A 15,293-nucleotide genomic window follows, 5' to 3' on the forward strand; every position below is an offset into this window, starting at 1 on the left:
CCTCCTTCTCTTCCGCTCCTTCTCTTCTTCTTCTCCTTCTCTTCCTCTCCTTCTCTTCTTCTTATCCTTCTCTTCCTCTCCTTCTCTTCTTCTTCTCCTTCTCTTCCTCTCTTTCTCTTGTTCATCTGCTTCTTTTCCTCTCCGTCTCTCCTTCTCTTCTTCTCTTTCTCTTCCTCTCCTTCTCTTCTTCTCTTTCTCTTCCTCTCCTTCTCTTCTTCTTCTCTTTCTCTTCCTCTCCTTCTCTTGTTCATCTCCTTCTCTTCTTCTCCTTCTCGTGCTCTCCTCTTCGTCTGCTTCTCTTCTTCTCCTTCTCTTCCTCTCCTTCTCTTCCTCTCTGCCCCTTCTTTTCTTTTCTCCCGCTGCTGTTCTTCTTTTCTTCGTCTCCGTTTTTGCTTCTTGAGAACAAGAAAAGGTGAAAGACTGGCCTCTGCACCAACGCTGACAAGACGCCGGCGTAAAGACGCTGACGCAACGCAGGAGTCCAGCTCAGGGATTTGTTCCACTGCATGCACGTTTTCTGTGCTGGACCACCTCCATCTTGTCTCTGTGTTTTTTCCTTCTCGTCGGCGATGGCTGCTGCGTCTGTCGTGTTTTTCTCGTCTGCTGCACCAGAGACGCCTCGCCGCGCCCTTCATTTTTAACTTGCCGAGCTTCGAAAAAAAAACTTGTGAAACGGAACGGCCATCGGAAGGAATTTCCGTCGGACGCCGCGACTGCGCGCCGCTCTCGCGCCTCGCTTCTGCGCTCTTCGCCTGCATCACGTTTTGACTGGATGTCGTTTCCTGTCGATGCATCTACAAATGGATATTTGCATGTCTCCAGATGTGCAAGGTTTGCGCCTATCTATGAATACATGTACATACGTATATATATATATATATATGCAGCTCTGTTTATACAAGTATACTTGCATAGATGGGTAAGGGTGTTTAGGTAAGATGTAGGCTTCGGCATCCAAGGCGGGTGCGAGGCAGCACGAAGGCGTGGCGGAAGAGGCGAAACGCCCAGAAACGGGCGAGATAGCCACGGAGAGGAAGCGAACGAACACACGAGGGTACCTCGCAAGAGAGATAGGGACTGGAACAGAGAATCAAGACGAGTACGGAAGAGAGAGAGATGAAGCGAGAGAGGCAGAGAGATAGTATTTGATTGAGAAAGTGTGAAAAAGGTGGGTGGTGAATACCTGGGAGCGATGTAGAAAGGGACAACGCGACTAGATGGGGGCAGAGTTTTGTTGCAGCCTTTCGCCGTGCATGCAGCGAGAGCGGCACACGCGCGAAACCACGTGGTGGATTTGTTCTCTTTCGGCAAGTGCCTGTTCCTCTCCACTTTGAACTTCAGTTCAAATAGTGTGGAAGTGTTTGATTGAAAAATCCATTTCAAAAAAGAAAGTGAAAAATCTGTGAGCACTCACTGCCGTTTCCGAACGAAACGTAAACCGCAACATTTGGCAAAGACAAACGATACGCACAGCCCAAGAAGCCGGAACACGAAGCTGGTGCGCCTCCCAAAACTCTCTTCTCTCTAGTCCTGCTGTCCTTATGCCTTTTTCGCATGCAACCTGTCTTCTCCAGCTAGCTGTTCTATCTTGCTCTCTTCTGTCGTCTCTGTATCTCCCTCTCTGCTGTCGTCTCTCCATTTTCCTTCTCTGTTCCGTCTCTACTCTCTCTCTGCCTTCTCTCGTCCTCTTCTCTTTTCGTCCCATCCTCTTTCTCTGTTCGTCCCATCCTCTTTCTCTGTTCGTTTTTCTTTCTACGCGCCATCTCTTCCGCTTCTCGCTTCCACTTGTCTTCCGCGTTCTCTTCTTTCTCGCTCTCGGATTCGTTTTTGCTTTCGCATGTGCAGCCTTCATCGTGTCTCGAACTCCGCCAACTCGTGTCTCGTCTTTTCCAGTCGCGCATGAAGTTTCCTTTGGACATCGCGCGGGGCTCGCAGAACGAACCTGGAAAGCAAACAAAATCGAAATGAGAAAAATGGTAATGCGCGATAGATGCAGCAGGCGCAGTGCCGTGTCCCCACGCAACGGCTTACAGACGGTCTAATCTTCTGTCGTCTCGTTCTCTCCGTCACCGTTCTTATCGCGCTCTCTCTCTCTCTTCTAATTCTCATTCTTCTTTTCCGTCTCTATTTCTCTCTCCCGCTATCCGTATCATCTCTTCTTTTGCACCGTGTCCATTTCTGGTGGTGGCCCTAGTTTTGCGTTCTCTCTCATTTTGGGGGGGCGTGAATGAAATTCAACTCGTTTTCGTCCACCTACTCTGGAACGGCGAGACGCGCTTCCAACTCCTCGATCTGCCTCCTCAGCCGCTGGCTCTTTCCTCGCTGTCGTGCAGCTCTTTCGCTCTCCGCAGCGAAGCTTCCTCCTCCTTGTTCCGCTCCTTTCTCTCCTTCCGCGTCTTTCTCTTCTTCTGTCGCCTCGACGTTTCCCATCTTAGCTGCTGCGCGCATGTGCCACGCGCCCGCCGCGGCCGTTTCTCCCGACTGTCCACGAAGCGTCTCACCGCCAGCTGAAAAGGCGGACGAAGTCGACGAAGAGCGAAAAATCGAGATTTCTATTTCTCGAACGCTGGCGTCGAGCTCTGTCTCCTCGCCACCCTCGCTCGTTGTTCCGTCCTCTGCTTCTGCGCCCTCCTCTCCGTTGCCCCGCGTCGCGCTCTCCTCGCTTCTCGGCGGACCGAGATTTCGCGTTCCGCCTGACGCGCTCGACAGAGGCGCAAAAACGACCTCCAGAGCCCCCGGCGGAAGACCCGCCCAGACTGCGACGAAGAAACCCTCGTCCTGAAAAAGGCAGGGGGAAAACGGAAGACGGGAGAAAGAAACGACGGAAAAGACATACAGCGACAACAAAGCAGAAACCAGAGAACGAGATTCCAACGACCGGACGCCTGCGGGGACAAACACGTGAGCGCAAGGAAGACACCGGCGTGTGGAGCGACGAACAACGAGCGCAGCGTTACACGCTGGCAATCGCCGTAAGATCCCAGACAAAACGCGTCGCCCCATGTGAGACGCGGACAACCCGATTTGCTCATGGGTGTTCTGGCCCCCCCGCTGCCTTCCTCGAGGATTCATGTTCGACACAACGCATCGCGTGGCTGTGAGGACGCGACCCCGTTCGTCCCCTCCAGTGTGTGCATGCAGAGAAGAAGAATTTTCGAGTTCAGCGACGGGCCGCGTTCGTGCCCCGGCTGCGCGACAGACTCGGCCTTCTTTCTTTACCTTCAAGAGGTTAAACAGTTTTTTCTCCTTCACGCGAATCTCCACATGCACGCCTTCGACCGTTTTCTTCGACATGCGCTTTGCACCGTCTGCTGTCCGATCGTCTCCGTCGACTGTCTTGTTCGTCTTTTCTCTCCCCTCTCCCGCCGCCGGTGTTCTTCCCGTCCCTGTCTGATTTCTGCTGGTTCTTCCTTCTGTGTCTCCGTGCGTGCAGGCCTCGTCGCTCAGGGTTGCCTCCCGCGTTTTCTCCCTCATCTTGCCGTGCGTTGCATCCTCTTCAGTTCGACTTGCCGCGCCCGCCGGCTCCTCCGGCCAGCTCGTCTTCCACTCTCGGGCTGCGTCGACGCGTGCTTCCGCGCCTTCTCGACGCTCGTCTTCCTCCCTGCGATCCGTGACTTTCTCGGCTACCGCGTCTCCCTCTGTCTTCTTCACCCTTTTCGGCGTCTCCGAAAACTCCTTCAGAGCCCGCCGCAGCCGGCGAACCACGCGCTGCACGACGGGAAAGAGGCGGAGAGCCTCCGTGTCCAGCTCGGGGCGCTCTGAGCGCAGGCGAGAGAACAGGCGACGCACGAAGCGAGGGGGATGGAAAACAGGCAGAGAGAGTGACGACAAGCAACTGCCGGAGAGGGGAGAAACGGCAGATAGAGACGAGGAAGCGAAGACACACGCGGGCTGCCCAGATGAATTTACACAGGCGTGCAAACAGCGTCTCTCCCGAAAGCAAAAGATCGAATCCAGGCGCAGAAACCAGCAAAAGGCGACAGAAACGAACCTCAGAATCGAAGAGGCGGCCTGCCGCTGCCGACCATGAGAGAACTCACCCGAAGCATGCAACGGCCACCGAGACGCCATCAGAGCTCGCGGAGGAGAAACGAACCCGTGAGGAGAAGAACCCGGAGAAGCAGAGGAGGCAAAGCAAGATGCTGAGAAAGAGGAAGAAGAAGAAGAAAACGCTGAGAAAGAGGAAGAAGGAGAGGAAGAAGAGGATGGAGAGGAAGAAGCGGGTCCGTCGTCTTTGGGACGTTTGAAAGGGAGAACCACAGACTGGAAGAGTGCCTCGGTGACGAAGGGAACGAACGGGTGAAGAAGGCGGAGGGAAACGTCAAACACCGAAAGAAGCAGGTCGCTCCACAGTCCCAAATACTCCTCAGTTTCCGTTCTGCATATTGGCCTCTGTCTCCAGTCCCGCGGCTGCTTTCCCCTGCCTTCCAGCAACAAAGCACCCTTTCTCCAATGCCCACCTAAGCTCATTCCCTCAGCTCCTCCTACACCAGTGCCTCTATTCTCTCCTTCGTCCTCTTCTACTCTCTCTCCTTCTCTGTCTCCTTCTTCCTTCTCTCTGTCCCCTTCTCTGTCTCCGTCCTTCTGGGCGCGAACGGCGGCGGCGGCGGGGAGCAACCAGTCCGCGACGTCGAGCCACAAGAAGGTTTGGACGGCGTGGGCCGCCGCGGCTGCTTCCATCTTCTTCAGCAGCTCTGTGACTTCGTGGGCGACTTGAAGGGCGCGACTGGAGAGAACGGGGAACAGGACAACGCAGCCGCGTGAAACCGGGGGACGCGCAGAACCAGTCAGTGTGGATGCGTCCCCGTCTCCCTCGACACAGCAAGCATAGCCTTGCTCTCTTTTGGCCCTTTCACCGTAAAAAGACGACATGGAGACAGGGGCGTCGCCAGAAGAGTGGCGGTACCAGGCCTTCCGCAACACGATTTCGCAAAGGAGAGGCAGAGCCGGGCGCGGCAGACACACAAACGTTTTTGAATAGGAAACGCTAATTTGGTGGAGCGCCTGCGGTGTGTGTTCCAGCTATGATCTGCGAAAAGGGAACGAGTAAGAGATCGCGTCTCGCTCTCCATCGCCTCTCTGGTGCGTCCTCTGCAGAACCGCCCGCCCGCCGGCGGGGGTTTTATAACATCCATTTTTGCAGGTTAAAAAACCCAAAACGGCCGCATGCAAATTTGCATCCTGGGCGACCCAGCCGCCAGGCCGCTCACCTCCAGTAATAGCGCGCAACCAGCGGAGAGCATCTTCCTCTTCTGTCGCTCTCGCTGCCTCCCTGAGTCCCTTTCGTCTCGCCTTTCGGGACGGGTTCTCGCCCTGCCGGCTCCGCATCCGTTCGCGCATATGCAGGCGGGGGAAACTGCGAGGCGAATCGCTCGATGAATCTGAAGAGACGCAACGGAAGACCCGACCAAAAGGAGACACTTTTTGGCGACGCGTAAAGGACGCGGCGCCATCGCGGGGAACGCGAGACGAACGTGGGGAAAACACAAATGGGGGGGGAAGGACACGCCCGCCGTTTTGTGGACCCGCAGATGCTATCCCAGGACTCCTAGGTCTCCGCACGCGTTTGGGAGACAAAAATACACCCCTTTCGCAGACGAACAAACCCTCAAACCCCGTCTCTCTGACCAAACACACACACACACCCAGTTACGCGCTCATGCGCTCCACGTGCATCCACAAGAGACCTGGAGCGACACGGATCGACACAGAGAGAGAGAGAGAGAGACATACGCCTTTGTTGGCCGTCGAGAGGCGTCTACGCGCGCCTGCCGAGGGCGCAAAAGGATTCAAAAAAGGAGCCCGCACACACCGTCCGCACAGAGAGAGCAAGGCGCGGATCTCAGGGCGAGAGCGACGACCCCGCGCGCCCTTCGCGAGTTCCTTTTTACCTGCCTGCATTCCACAGTTTGTGGAGAAAGCGACGCGCTGCCGCGAGTGCTTCCTCGTCGAACGCGACGGCAGCGCCCGGCGTCATTGCACTCAAGAACGTCCAGCTGAAAAAACCGGCACGAAAAAGGGGGAAAGCGAGACGCGATGCAGCCACACAGCCGCCGCGAGCGCGCGAGGCGGCGGACCACGGCGCTGTGCAGCCTACGCGTGTGTGACACAAAAACGGGATGCGAGGCAGAAAAAGGCGAAGGAGCGAAGCGAGTGACGGACGCACAGGCTGTGTCTCCCCTTTGTTCGCCTTCTGTAGTTTTCGAACTGCGGGCACGCGGCCCCTCCCCCTGCCGGTTTTGCGCTCGTGATGTCACCGTTCGTCTTCCTTCTCGTTCCCCCCTTGATTTTCCTCGGCCACTACCGCCTCTGCGCGTCGGCATAACGTTGCGCAGGCACAGGTCGCGAACATTCCCTACTATCTGGAACAGCACATCATGATTACGCAGTAAAACGAGGAGAGCGTCGAGGGATTTAAAGGAGATCCACGTGGAGCCGCCCGCGGGTCTGTGCGCAGGAGGGTTCGCTCTCTCTTTCCCTCGAAGGCGTGTCGCAGACGCAGGCTGTTTGATGCTCTCGTTTCTTTTCGGGGGATCTGCTTCCTTCTCACCGCAAAGCATCTGCGCCTGCTTCGTCTATAAGCCGATCCAGGTACCCTCGCTCGACGTTGCCTTTGGTTTTGCTCAGCTTCTTGCCGTCCCTGTCCACCAACAGGCCATGCAGCGTGACGCGCGTGAAGGGCGCTCGCTGAGTCAGCGCAGAGCACAAAATAAACTGGCGAAGTACCCAGAAGAACAGAATGTCTTCCCCGGTGACCAGTTCGGTCTCCAGCTGGAACGCGTCCGCTGAGAGGGCCGACAGGCGCCGCACAAAAGGGAAACCAGAAGCTGCAGATAAGTCCCAGCAGGAAGAATGCCAAAACGAAGAGGAAGGTGAAGAAGAAGAGGAAGAAGAGGAAGAAGAGGGAGAAGAGGAGTCAGAAACAAACGGAGAGGAAGAAGACGCCGGCAGATGGGAATGTGAGAAGGAAGACGGAAACGTTATCTGTGTGAGTTCTTTCCTTGTTTCTCGTCCGGTTTCATGTTGAGTCGCCCGAGCGCATGCGAGAGGCCAGAGTGCACTGGAGAACCACGTGTCCAAGACGTCTCTGGATCGCGTGACTGTGAGGCGCAGGCGGTCTCCTTCGGAGTGTGTTTCTGTCTCTGGAGGCGCTTCTCCATGCGGCTTTTCGTCGTGGTGCATTGGATCTTTCTTTTCTCCCACGGAGCGCTGCATGCGTGCCTGTCGCACCAGCGCTGTCGCGCGGTCCTTCGCACTGTCGAGGCCCAAGTCTCGGAGACGCGAAGCGATTTCTGCTTCGACGGAAAGCCACATGTCTTCTTCAGATGCAGCCACTTCGTCCCACTCAAAGCCTGCACTCTGGCCTCCCTCTTCGCTGTCTCTTTCGGGCGCGTCAGAGAGTTTCACGTGCCAGACTGGAACGGGAACCCCCCAGGCGAGCTGTCTCGACAGGCACCAAGGCCGCAAACTGCCTTTTGCTCCCAGGATTCTACTCCATTGGCGTTCAACACGTTCCGGAAGGAGCTGAAGTCCTGTCGATTTTCCGCCTTCGTCTCCGTCCCCTTCGTTTCTTTCGTCTTCGCGCCGCGCTTCGTCCCTCTCGTCTTCAGTCTCGCCTGACAGGAAGCCGCCCTTCTCGTCTGCAGCGCGCGGAGATCGAGGGGATTCTCCCAGTGAAGCCTCCGGAGACTGAAGCTGCTCGTCCTTGGACGACGCCCCGCGCACCTTCTCCGTTGAAGGACTGGAAGATCTGCCGTCTTCTCTGTAGGACTCGCGGAGACGGAAGGCGCGCTGCTGCGTCGCCGCCTTCTGGGCGACTCGGGCGAGGGCCGGGAGGTCCAGCAGCCACTGGGAAGAGAGACGCGCCTGTACCTCCGCGCCGGTACGAGTCGAGATCCATCTCGGCCACTGGAGAAGGAAACCGCTTCGGGGCTTGTGCGCGCCCGCCTCTTCCCCGCCTTCCGGCTCGTCTTCCCAAACGCCCAGCGAGACGTCCTCCCTCGCCATGACGTCATGCAGCGCCTCCCTCGCTGGCGTGACATCTCCTGGAGAGCCTTGAGTCTTCGACGGGGCGCCTGGAGACGCGCCGCGAGTCTCGGCTGAGGCCGCGCCGGACCCAGCGCCTCGCGCTGGAGCCTCGCCCGTCCCTCGCCTACGGGGCTGAGACGGCGCGGAGCTGTCCTCGCCCGAAAAGACAGCAAAACCGACAAACTCCGTCCGCGTGGCCAACTCCCGTTCTTTCTCGCGCCGCGCCTCTCCGGCTTCGCTGCCGCTGTTCGCGGCTCCAGTCGGCGCCGATGGAGAGAGACCCCGCGTGTGAAGAGAGCGAACACGACCCGTAGCGGAGGGCAAAAGGCATCCACTGCCGAGTGCGTCTCCACGGCGAAACGGAGTGGAAGATGGAGACGCAGAAGAAGGTTGGAGACCTCGAAGTTGGCGAAGACGGACTGCGGCTGCGCCGGCCAGAGGATGAAGGTGTTCGCCATCGTGGACGACGAGAGGTACGGACCGGTTAAGCCCTGGGACTTCAACTTGCCACGAAGACGCAGGTGCGCGTGAAAAACCAGGGACACGTGAGGCGTCACGCTCCTCCCCTTGGGCGCAGAGCCGACGAAAAGCCTGTGGTTTGATGCAGATGGCGGTGATCTGTGTGAGCTGTCGAGGCGCCTCGAGACAGATCGCCACGCGCATGTCGGGCGCCGTCTCCGGGTCTCCATCTTCTTCGCTTTGGCCTTCTCCGTCGACTCGGCTCCTCTCGCTGTCCCTCCCGTCGTGAGTCGCGGCCTGCGCCGGAACGCTCGGAAGCGCGAGTTCCCCCACGACCCGTGGCCTGGACGAGGGCCCGCTGGCCAAGGCGACTGGCAACAGCCGACAGGAGAGGAAATAGAATCGTCTTGCCTCCTCGCGCTTCGCTTTCTCTCCCGGTTTCTCCGTCTCTCGCCGTCGATTCTCAGAGCGTCTCTCGTCTCTCAGGAATGCCCCCGAGACCGCCCCGGAGTTGCCTGGGGCTTCCGGGTCGCCCGCCAGAGTTCGCTCTGTTTCGTCCTCGGCGCCGCTCGCCTGTGTCCCTGCACGCGGCGTCTGCGCGTGCGGGCTCGCGACGTTCTCTCGCGCCGTCTTGCCCTCCAGGACGGTCTTCTCTGCCTCGCGAAAGGCATCCAGGGAAGGGTAGAGAACCTCGAAATCGGCCAGCGCCGTGTGCGCCCCCGTGTCCCACAGAGTGAGGTACGTGCCTCTCTGGATATACTTTTGGCGGTACAGCTGGACAAACGCGCGAGACACGAGGTCGCAGTAAGACCTCTCGAGTGTATAGACGCGCCGTGTCCAGTCGCAAGAGCACCCCAGCCGTCGCTGCTGACGCTCAATCACGTGTCGACATACCGACACCCAGCGGTTGAGCAGCGCAGCTTCGTGGGCCTTCTCTCCGTCTTGTTGGAGTCCGCGAGTTCTCTGCCTTCGTTCGCGGACGCGGAGCTCATGGCGACGCAGAAGCCACGCCATAGCGAGACCCGCGTGGTCGGTTCCGGGGATCCACTCGGTGCGACAGGCGGTCAAGACACCGGCGCCTGCCCCGCGTTGTCCGTTTTCGCCGCAGTCTCTGCTGCCGCCCTCTCCCTTCTTTCCCGCGAACGTTCGCTCGCTCCCAGCCAGCCTGAAACGGTCCGTCTCCTGGTCCTCCCCGCCGAGTTGCGTCCGCTCGTGTGTCCCATGCTCGCGCTCGGCGTGCGCAAGAACGCGTGCCCGCCCCGTCTCCCCCGTTTCGGCACTCTGCATGTCTTCCTCGCGGTCGCCGCGCCGCTCAGCGGCTTCTTCCTCGTCTCCACGAGCGTCTGCGCTCTCTTGGCGCTCGCCGCGTCCTCGCGCGTGCGCAGTAACGAGGAGCATGCGCCGGAATCTGACGAGAAGCTCTTGCAGCGCAAGGCTCGCTGCGTGCCCGAGATGCAGCGGTCCCGTGAGGTTGGGAGGCGGCATGAGCAAGCGAAACCGGGGTGCGTCTCGCACAGCTTCTCTCTCGTTCTCAGCCTGTGGCGGTCTCGTCCAGGCTCTGGGACCGACGCTCAGTTCGCTCTTTGCTTCCGCCGTGTGTACCTCTCGATCCGTGCTCCTCTGGTTGTGCATGTTCGCGTCTCTCCTGCGAGAGCTGCACGGCGTTTGGGAGTCGGTCGCCATCTCCCGGCCTCCGGGGGAACTCTCGTGAAGCGTCTCGCAGCCGCGAAGCTCGTTTTGAATCGCTGCCAGCGACAGCGGGGAGCGCCGCGGGCCGATCGGACGGGCTGAAGGCCCGCGCGAGGCATTCGCAGAAGTCTCTGGAGGAACCGCGTCTGCGTTCTCTTCTCGGCCAACCAAAAGTGGACGAGAAGGAACGGTGCGATCGGACAACACGGAAGCCGCCGCCGTGGCCGCATCGAAGACGCCGAGCGTCTCCTCCCACCAGGTGTACAGACACCGCTCCCACGTGCGGTGCGGGAAGGCACGCGGAAGTCCAGAGGCCGGGGGTTCCTTCAAAGGCTTTTCTTCTGCGCGTTCGTTCCCGGCGTGCTCCGACGACGGAGGGCTCGAGCGGAGGAGCGTGGGAGGCCTGCGAAAGAGTTCGTCTCGGCTGCCTTCCGCGCCGCGCCTTCTCCCTCGTTCCGCGTCTCGCCCCTCCAGCACATTCCGACAGAAGGCCTCGGGAATCCGAGCGCGACGGGTGGAGCCGCGCGTATCAGCCCAGTTTTGGACGGAAGTCGAAAATGCGCCGCACGCTTCGTTTGCATCTCGAGCGTATTTAGGTCGGTCCGGGAGAGCGGAATGGGGAAGGCGCGACGGCTGCGATGGCCACAGACGGCGTCCTACTGTTTGCGAGAGGACGGCAGTGGGGCCCAGGCTGGCTGAAGAGAGCGAGGAGCCGAGAAAAGCGTAAGAAGGGAAGCCATCCTCCTCGCTTGGTCGACCGCGCCAGCCCTGACACGTGTGCCTTCCCGTCGCTTTGCTGCGCGGCAGCCGTCTACGCTTCCGTTTGACCGGAGACGCGCTCTCAGCTCCGGCCGGATGTTCCCCCCCGCCTGTGCCGATCCGTCCGTGCGAATCGCCGATCGTTTCACCAGACGATTCAGCGGCTGTCTCCCCGACGAAGAAGCCGCAAAGAGAAGAGAATTTCGAGAAGAACGCACTTGGCAGGGGAGAGGCCGTCCCGGACACCGCGCCGGACGGCGAAGCCTTCCACGCGTCCCACGTGTGTCTGTGTGGATCAAGAAAGTGGGTTCGGTTTCGCAGCTGCCGCCGCTTTCCGGGGTTCTTCGGAGGCGGGAAAGACGTCACGGGAGAAGACGGGGCATGCCCAGCCTCGTCAATCGCCGCGAGGGACAGCGAACCAGTCCGGGGGGAGGCGCGAACCTTCCAGGGACTGGAGCCGTGCACGGCTTCAGCGGGAAAGAGAGAAGGCACAAACGGGAAGAGAAGGTGGAGGAAAAAGAGCAGACCAGCAGGGGGAAAGCTGCGGCCGAGGGCCATCATTGGCAGTCTCGCAACGCCTGTGGACGTCTCGCGCCGTCGTGAGTGATTGACGGGGCTGTTGAGTCTAGGACAGAAAAGGAGGTGAGGAATCGCCGATTTACGCGAGGAGGCTCCGCGAACGGTTAGGCGGAAAAACTCGCGTCACACAGAAAGCCGCGGGGCTCCTCGGTCTGCGTCTTCCTTTCGGAAGTGTGCTGGGGTGTGCAACGTTTCGACCGTCGCAGGTCCGCTCTGTGTACAGAGCTTGCCGCGCCCCCAGACCATTTGACGGCGACGAACACGGCCCAAACATCCCGTTTTTCCCTCTTCGACTCGGAAACACAGACATCTACGCAGGGTAAGTGGGGCTGAATTGGAAGGAAACGGACCGGGCCCGAACAGAGGGAGCCTGCGAGCGGTAGTGTCTGTGTGTGTGAAATAAACGCTTTTTTCGCAGGCCTGCTTTACGATCCGAGACGGAGACCGTTGACACGGCAGGTTCCAAGGCGGTTTGAACGGGGACATCTGGAAAAGGGTAAACAAAAGAGGGGGATATTGGAGAAAGCCGCGGCGGGAACCGGTGCGGGCCTTTTTGTTTTCGCCCTGCGCCCGCTGGTGTGTCTCCGCTGCGCTGGGCCTTTTTTGTGATGGCGAGGCAATCGAAGGGGACGCGAGACAGCCGAGATGTCCGGTTTCTCGCATTTCGAGCCAGATTCGGGCAAACGAAGAAGCGATCGGAAACACCGGACGCTAAACGAAGAGAGTCTCAACCGGGGTTTACCATGATGCATGATGTGAGTGCGTAGATTTCCACACGGGTTCTCCTGTAGAGTCGGTCAGGAGACAGGCAATGGCCATGTGTTTCTCGACTCGAGCGAATTGCCTCGCTATCGGTTGTGTGTTCAGCGACGGCCCGCGTTGTGTGCCTGTCCAGAATGACGCTAGAGAAGTCGGGTGCCGGCATGGAAACATCGTGTCAGCGATAAAGAATGCTGCCTAAATTGTTTCCAGTCACGCCAAGTGCTCGAGGACAACGGTACTCGAAGCGGGTATCTCTTCCACAGTTGCCGCCCCACTTCTGCGTTTTTGTCCCAGCTGTGGTGTTTGCAGCCAGGGCATTATTGTTTGCCTTTTGAAATCCTCTGTGTTCTCTTCCCGTAAACCTGTGTTCCACAAAAACCCACGCACAAGGCGCTGGGGACGCGTACGGCCGCACGCGGCATCGACACACAACAGTCAGCCTAGAGTCGAGTCTCCCGGCGCATCTCTCATTTTGCTCCGGTCCTCTGATTCTCACTTTTTGAACCGTTCGTGTCACCGTTGCCGCCATCCTGCTTCGGCAAATAAAAATCAGTATCTCTCTGGCATTTCGCTGAACCTTAAAAAGTCGGGTTACAACAAATACACATGCCACGGCTCGCGGATCTAGCTGCGGCACATGTGCGGTAACAGCACGGGCACAGGCCGCGGCACACCGGCCGTCGCTGAACAGCGTAACTCGCGTGGACGAACGGAAACCATCCCAATCACGACAAACGAGCGAAATCTCTGTGTTCCACAACCACCATCCCGATTCCAACCCCGGGGTGGAGAACTGTCGAGCATCTCCAGAGCTAAGCACCGCTATGACGGCAGCGATAAAGAAGTTGAAGCTGCGCGGTCTCTGCACTCGCTTCGAGAAGACGTTGAGTGAACTCTTCGGGTTCGAGGACGACACGGCGGCCCACGCAGTCCAAGGCCTCGGCCAGCTGCACGGCAATCTCGTGAACGCACTGCGCCACATACAGGAGAATCAAAGACCGAGAGGCGTCCGTTCAGCTTCACAAACTTGTAGTTTGCTGTCCTACCTGACACGGCTGACTTCCTGCCACGACTTCCAATGAGGCCCTCGGGCGTCAGTGCACTTTTAGCAGGCGTTTCCAGTGAAAACTTCTGAGTCGCGATCTCTCTTTGCGACTTGGATGTCCCGTCGCGGTTAGTTCGCCGAAACGCCGCCTCTCCGAAAAAACCGTAAACGCCTCGCGATCTTCGCAGGCGTGCACCCCTGACGAGCTCGACTCAGTCTCGAGTTGAAATTCAAAGAAATCGTTTTCAGGATCCAGCTGTGCAACTCTGAGGAACCAGATGGAGAATCACGAACTCTCCCCTACTTTGGACACCTCTCCGAGAGGCGCTCCGGGAGCTCTCCGTGCGCACAGGCGTCCAGGCTCAAACGCTTTCTCGCCTCAGGATTCTCCACGCGAAATTCCGAGGCTGTTTGTCCAAACGCGACTCACCGTCAAATCAGACTCGTGTGCCAAAACGTTGCACTGGAAAGTCTGGCCTGAAACAAAACACACAAGCGAGTTTTTGCTCAGCGCGCCAGTCAGCGAGGGCCGTTCGAGTTGCCACGCCTCAGACGCCATTCGTAACGCACGCCGATACAAACACAGCTTTTTCACATTTTCTGCGTTCTCTTTGTAGTCTCATACACGACCGGCTCCAGAGTGATTCGTCCTTCATCGCGACGACGTACACGAGCAAAGCCGAGGCAGAACCAGGTAGCCACGAGAGGGATGTGCGCTGGAGTCGGCTCTCGCCTCAGCTGCTGGAGGTCCGTTGTCCCCCTGGAGCGGTTGTCCTCCGCTCGACGCGGCACGTCTTGACAAATCGTCCTGGCCGGGGCGCACGATGTGAAACGCAGCCGTCGAATCTGAGCAGCAGTAAGCCGTCACTGCGCCTCTCTCCATGCAGTCCACTGCTTGCTGAAGCAGTGCAGGTGGAAGGAGAGAGTCAAGCAAGTGAAAGAAGAGCCCCAAGTCCTCTCCCGCGACTGCAGAAAAACACGCAGGGACACAGGCTGGAAAACGCTAAGAAACTGGGGAAGACAAATGCTGGACATAAAAAGGAGTACGAGACGTAAACCACGGGGATTTTCGTCACAAGCGGCGCCGAGAGACACGAGAAGTGTACCCACGGAGACATCTTCCCTCATCTGCCTCCTTCCTCTCCACAGGTATCTCCTGCAGCGTAGGCACGCGCGAGGCGATACGTGCTCGTGCGCCACGCCTTACCACCGCCAGCAAAAAGAGAGGGAAACAAACAAAAATCTCTTTGACGGCGTGGGTGAACCGAGTTCTGCAGTGTCGCGCTGCTCCGTTCTGACCCTCACGCGCCACAGGAACGCCTTTTTCTCATTTCTTCGCGTGCTCCTCTCCGGCGTGACCACGCACTCACCTTTCGCCTGCTTGATGGCTCGGAGGACTTCCACGAGCGCCAGCCCTGCTTCTCCGGCACTGTCCTCTAGCATCGTCATGGGAGCGGATCTGCTCGGGTGTCCTGCCGGGGAATCCGATTCCACCCTGACACTATCGTCCCTTGGCCCTTTCGTTACACTTGCACGGGTAGAGAGATCCGCAGAAAACAAACGTATGCATGCAAATCTCGTCGCTGGCCGGCCGACAAGAGAGATTTAGATCTCTGAACACAAACCCCCGAGGAAAGCCGGGGCGCAAGAGTCGATGTGGGACCGGTGGACCACTAGATAATAAGGGATTTCTAGCTAGAGAGTTGAGGAAGAAGCGTATCTACACCCCGACAGCAGATGCGAAGGCCTCCACAGAGAAATGATGTAGCTTGACATTTATAAATGCAGATATGTAACTGTTCACTGTGTCTGCAGCCACACCAACATCAGCGTATGTTCCTACATGTCCACATACAGAACGAAGGCACGCACGCAGCCCTCGCAAGGAGTGGGTTATCAGAAGGCGACGCACTCCTGAGGGGCCTTGTCACAGGTGGGGAAATGTAAAATAGCCGCTCTTTCCCTTCGTGGC

The 15,293-nt window shown here is 58.5% G+C and overlaps 2 protein-coding genes across 2 annotated transcripts; both read right to left on the reverse strand.

The window, feature by feature from the left end:
• Window positions 1-2,253: 2,253 nt before the first annotated feature.
• Window positions 2,254-11,496, reverse strand: NCLIV_059740 (putative tRNA synthetase; the record flags this gene model as incomplete). Its single annotated transcript, XM_003885528.1, has 6 exons — window positions 2,254-2,778; window positions 3,220-3,758; window positions 4,461-4,726; window positions 5,211-5,381; window positions 5,892-5,996; window positions 6,551-11,496. The coding sequence occupies 6 exons, from the start codon at window positions 11,494-11,496 to the stop codon at window positions 2,254-2,256; spliced, it is 6,552 nt and encodes a 2,183-aa protein (XP_003885577.1).
• Window positions 11,497-13,088: 1,592 nt separating this feature from the next.
• On the reverse strand, window positions 13,089-14,770 carry NCLIV_059750 (conserved hypothetical protein; the record flags this gene model as incomplete). The annotated part of the gene is made up of 4 exons (XM_003885529.1): window positions 13,089-13,247; window positions 13,752-13,798; window positions 13,991-14,287; window positions 14,692-14,770. The coding sequence occupies 4 exons, from the start codon at window positions 14,768-14,770 to the stop codon at window positions 13,089-13,091; spliced, it is 582 nt and encodes a 193-aa protein (XP_003885578.1).
• Window positions 14,771-15,293: the final 523 nt, after the last annotated feature.

This window comes from Neospora caninum, chromosome XI (assembly GCF_000208865.1).
Source record: "Neospora caninum Liverpool complete genome, chromosome XI".
Classification (NCBI taxonomy): Eukaryota; Apicomplexa; class Conoidasida; order Eucoccidiorida; family Sarcocystidae; genus Neospora; species Neospora caninum.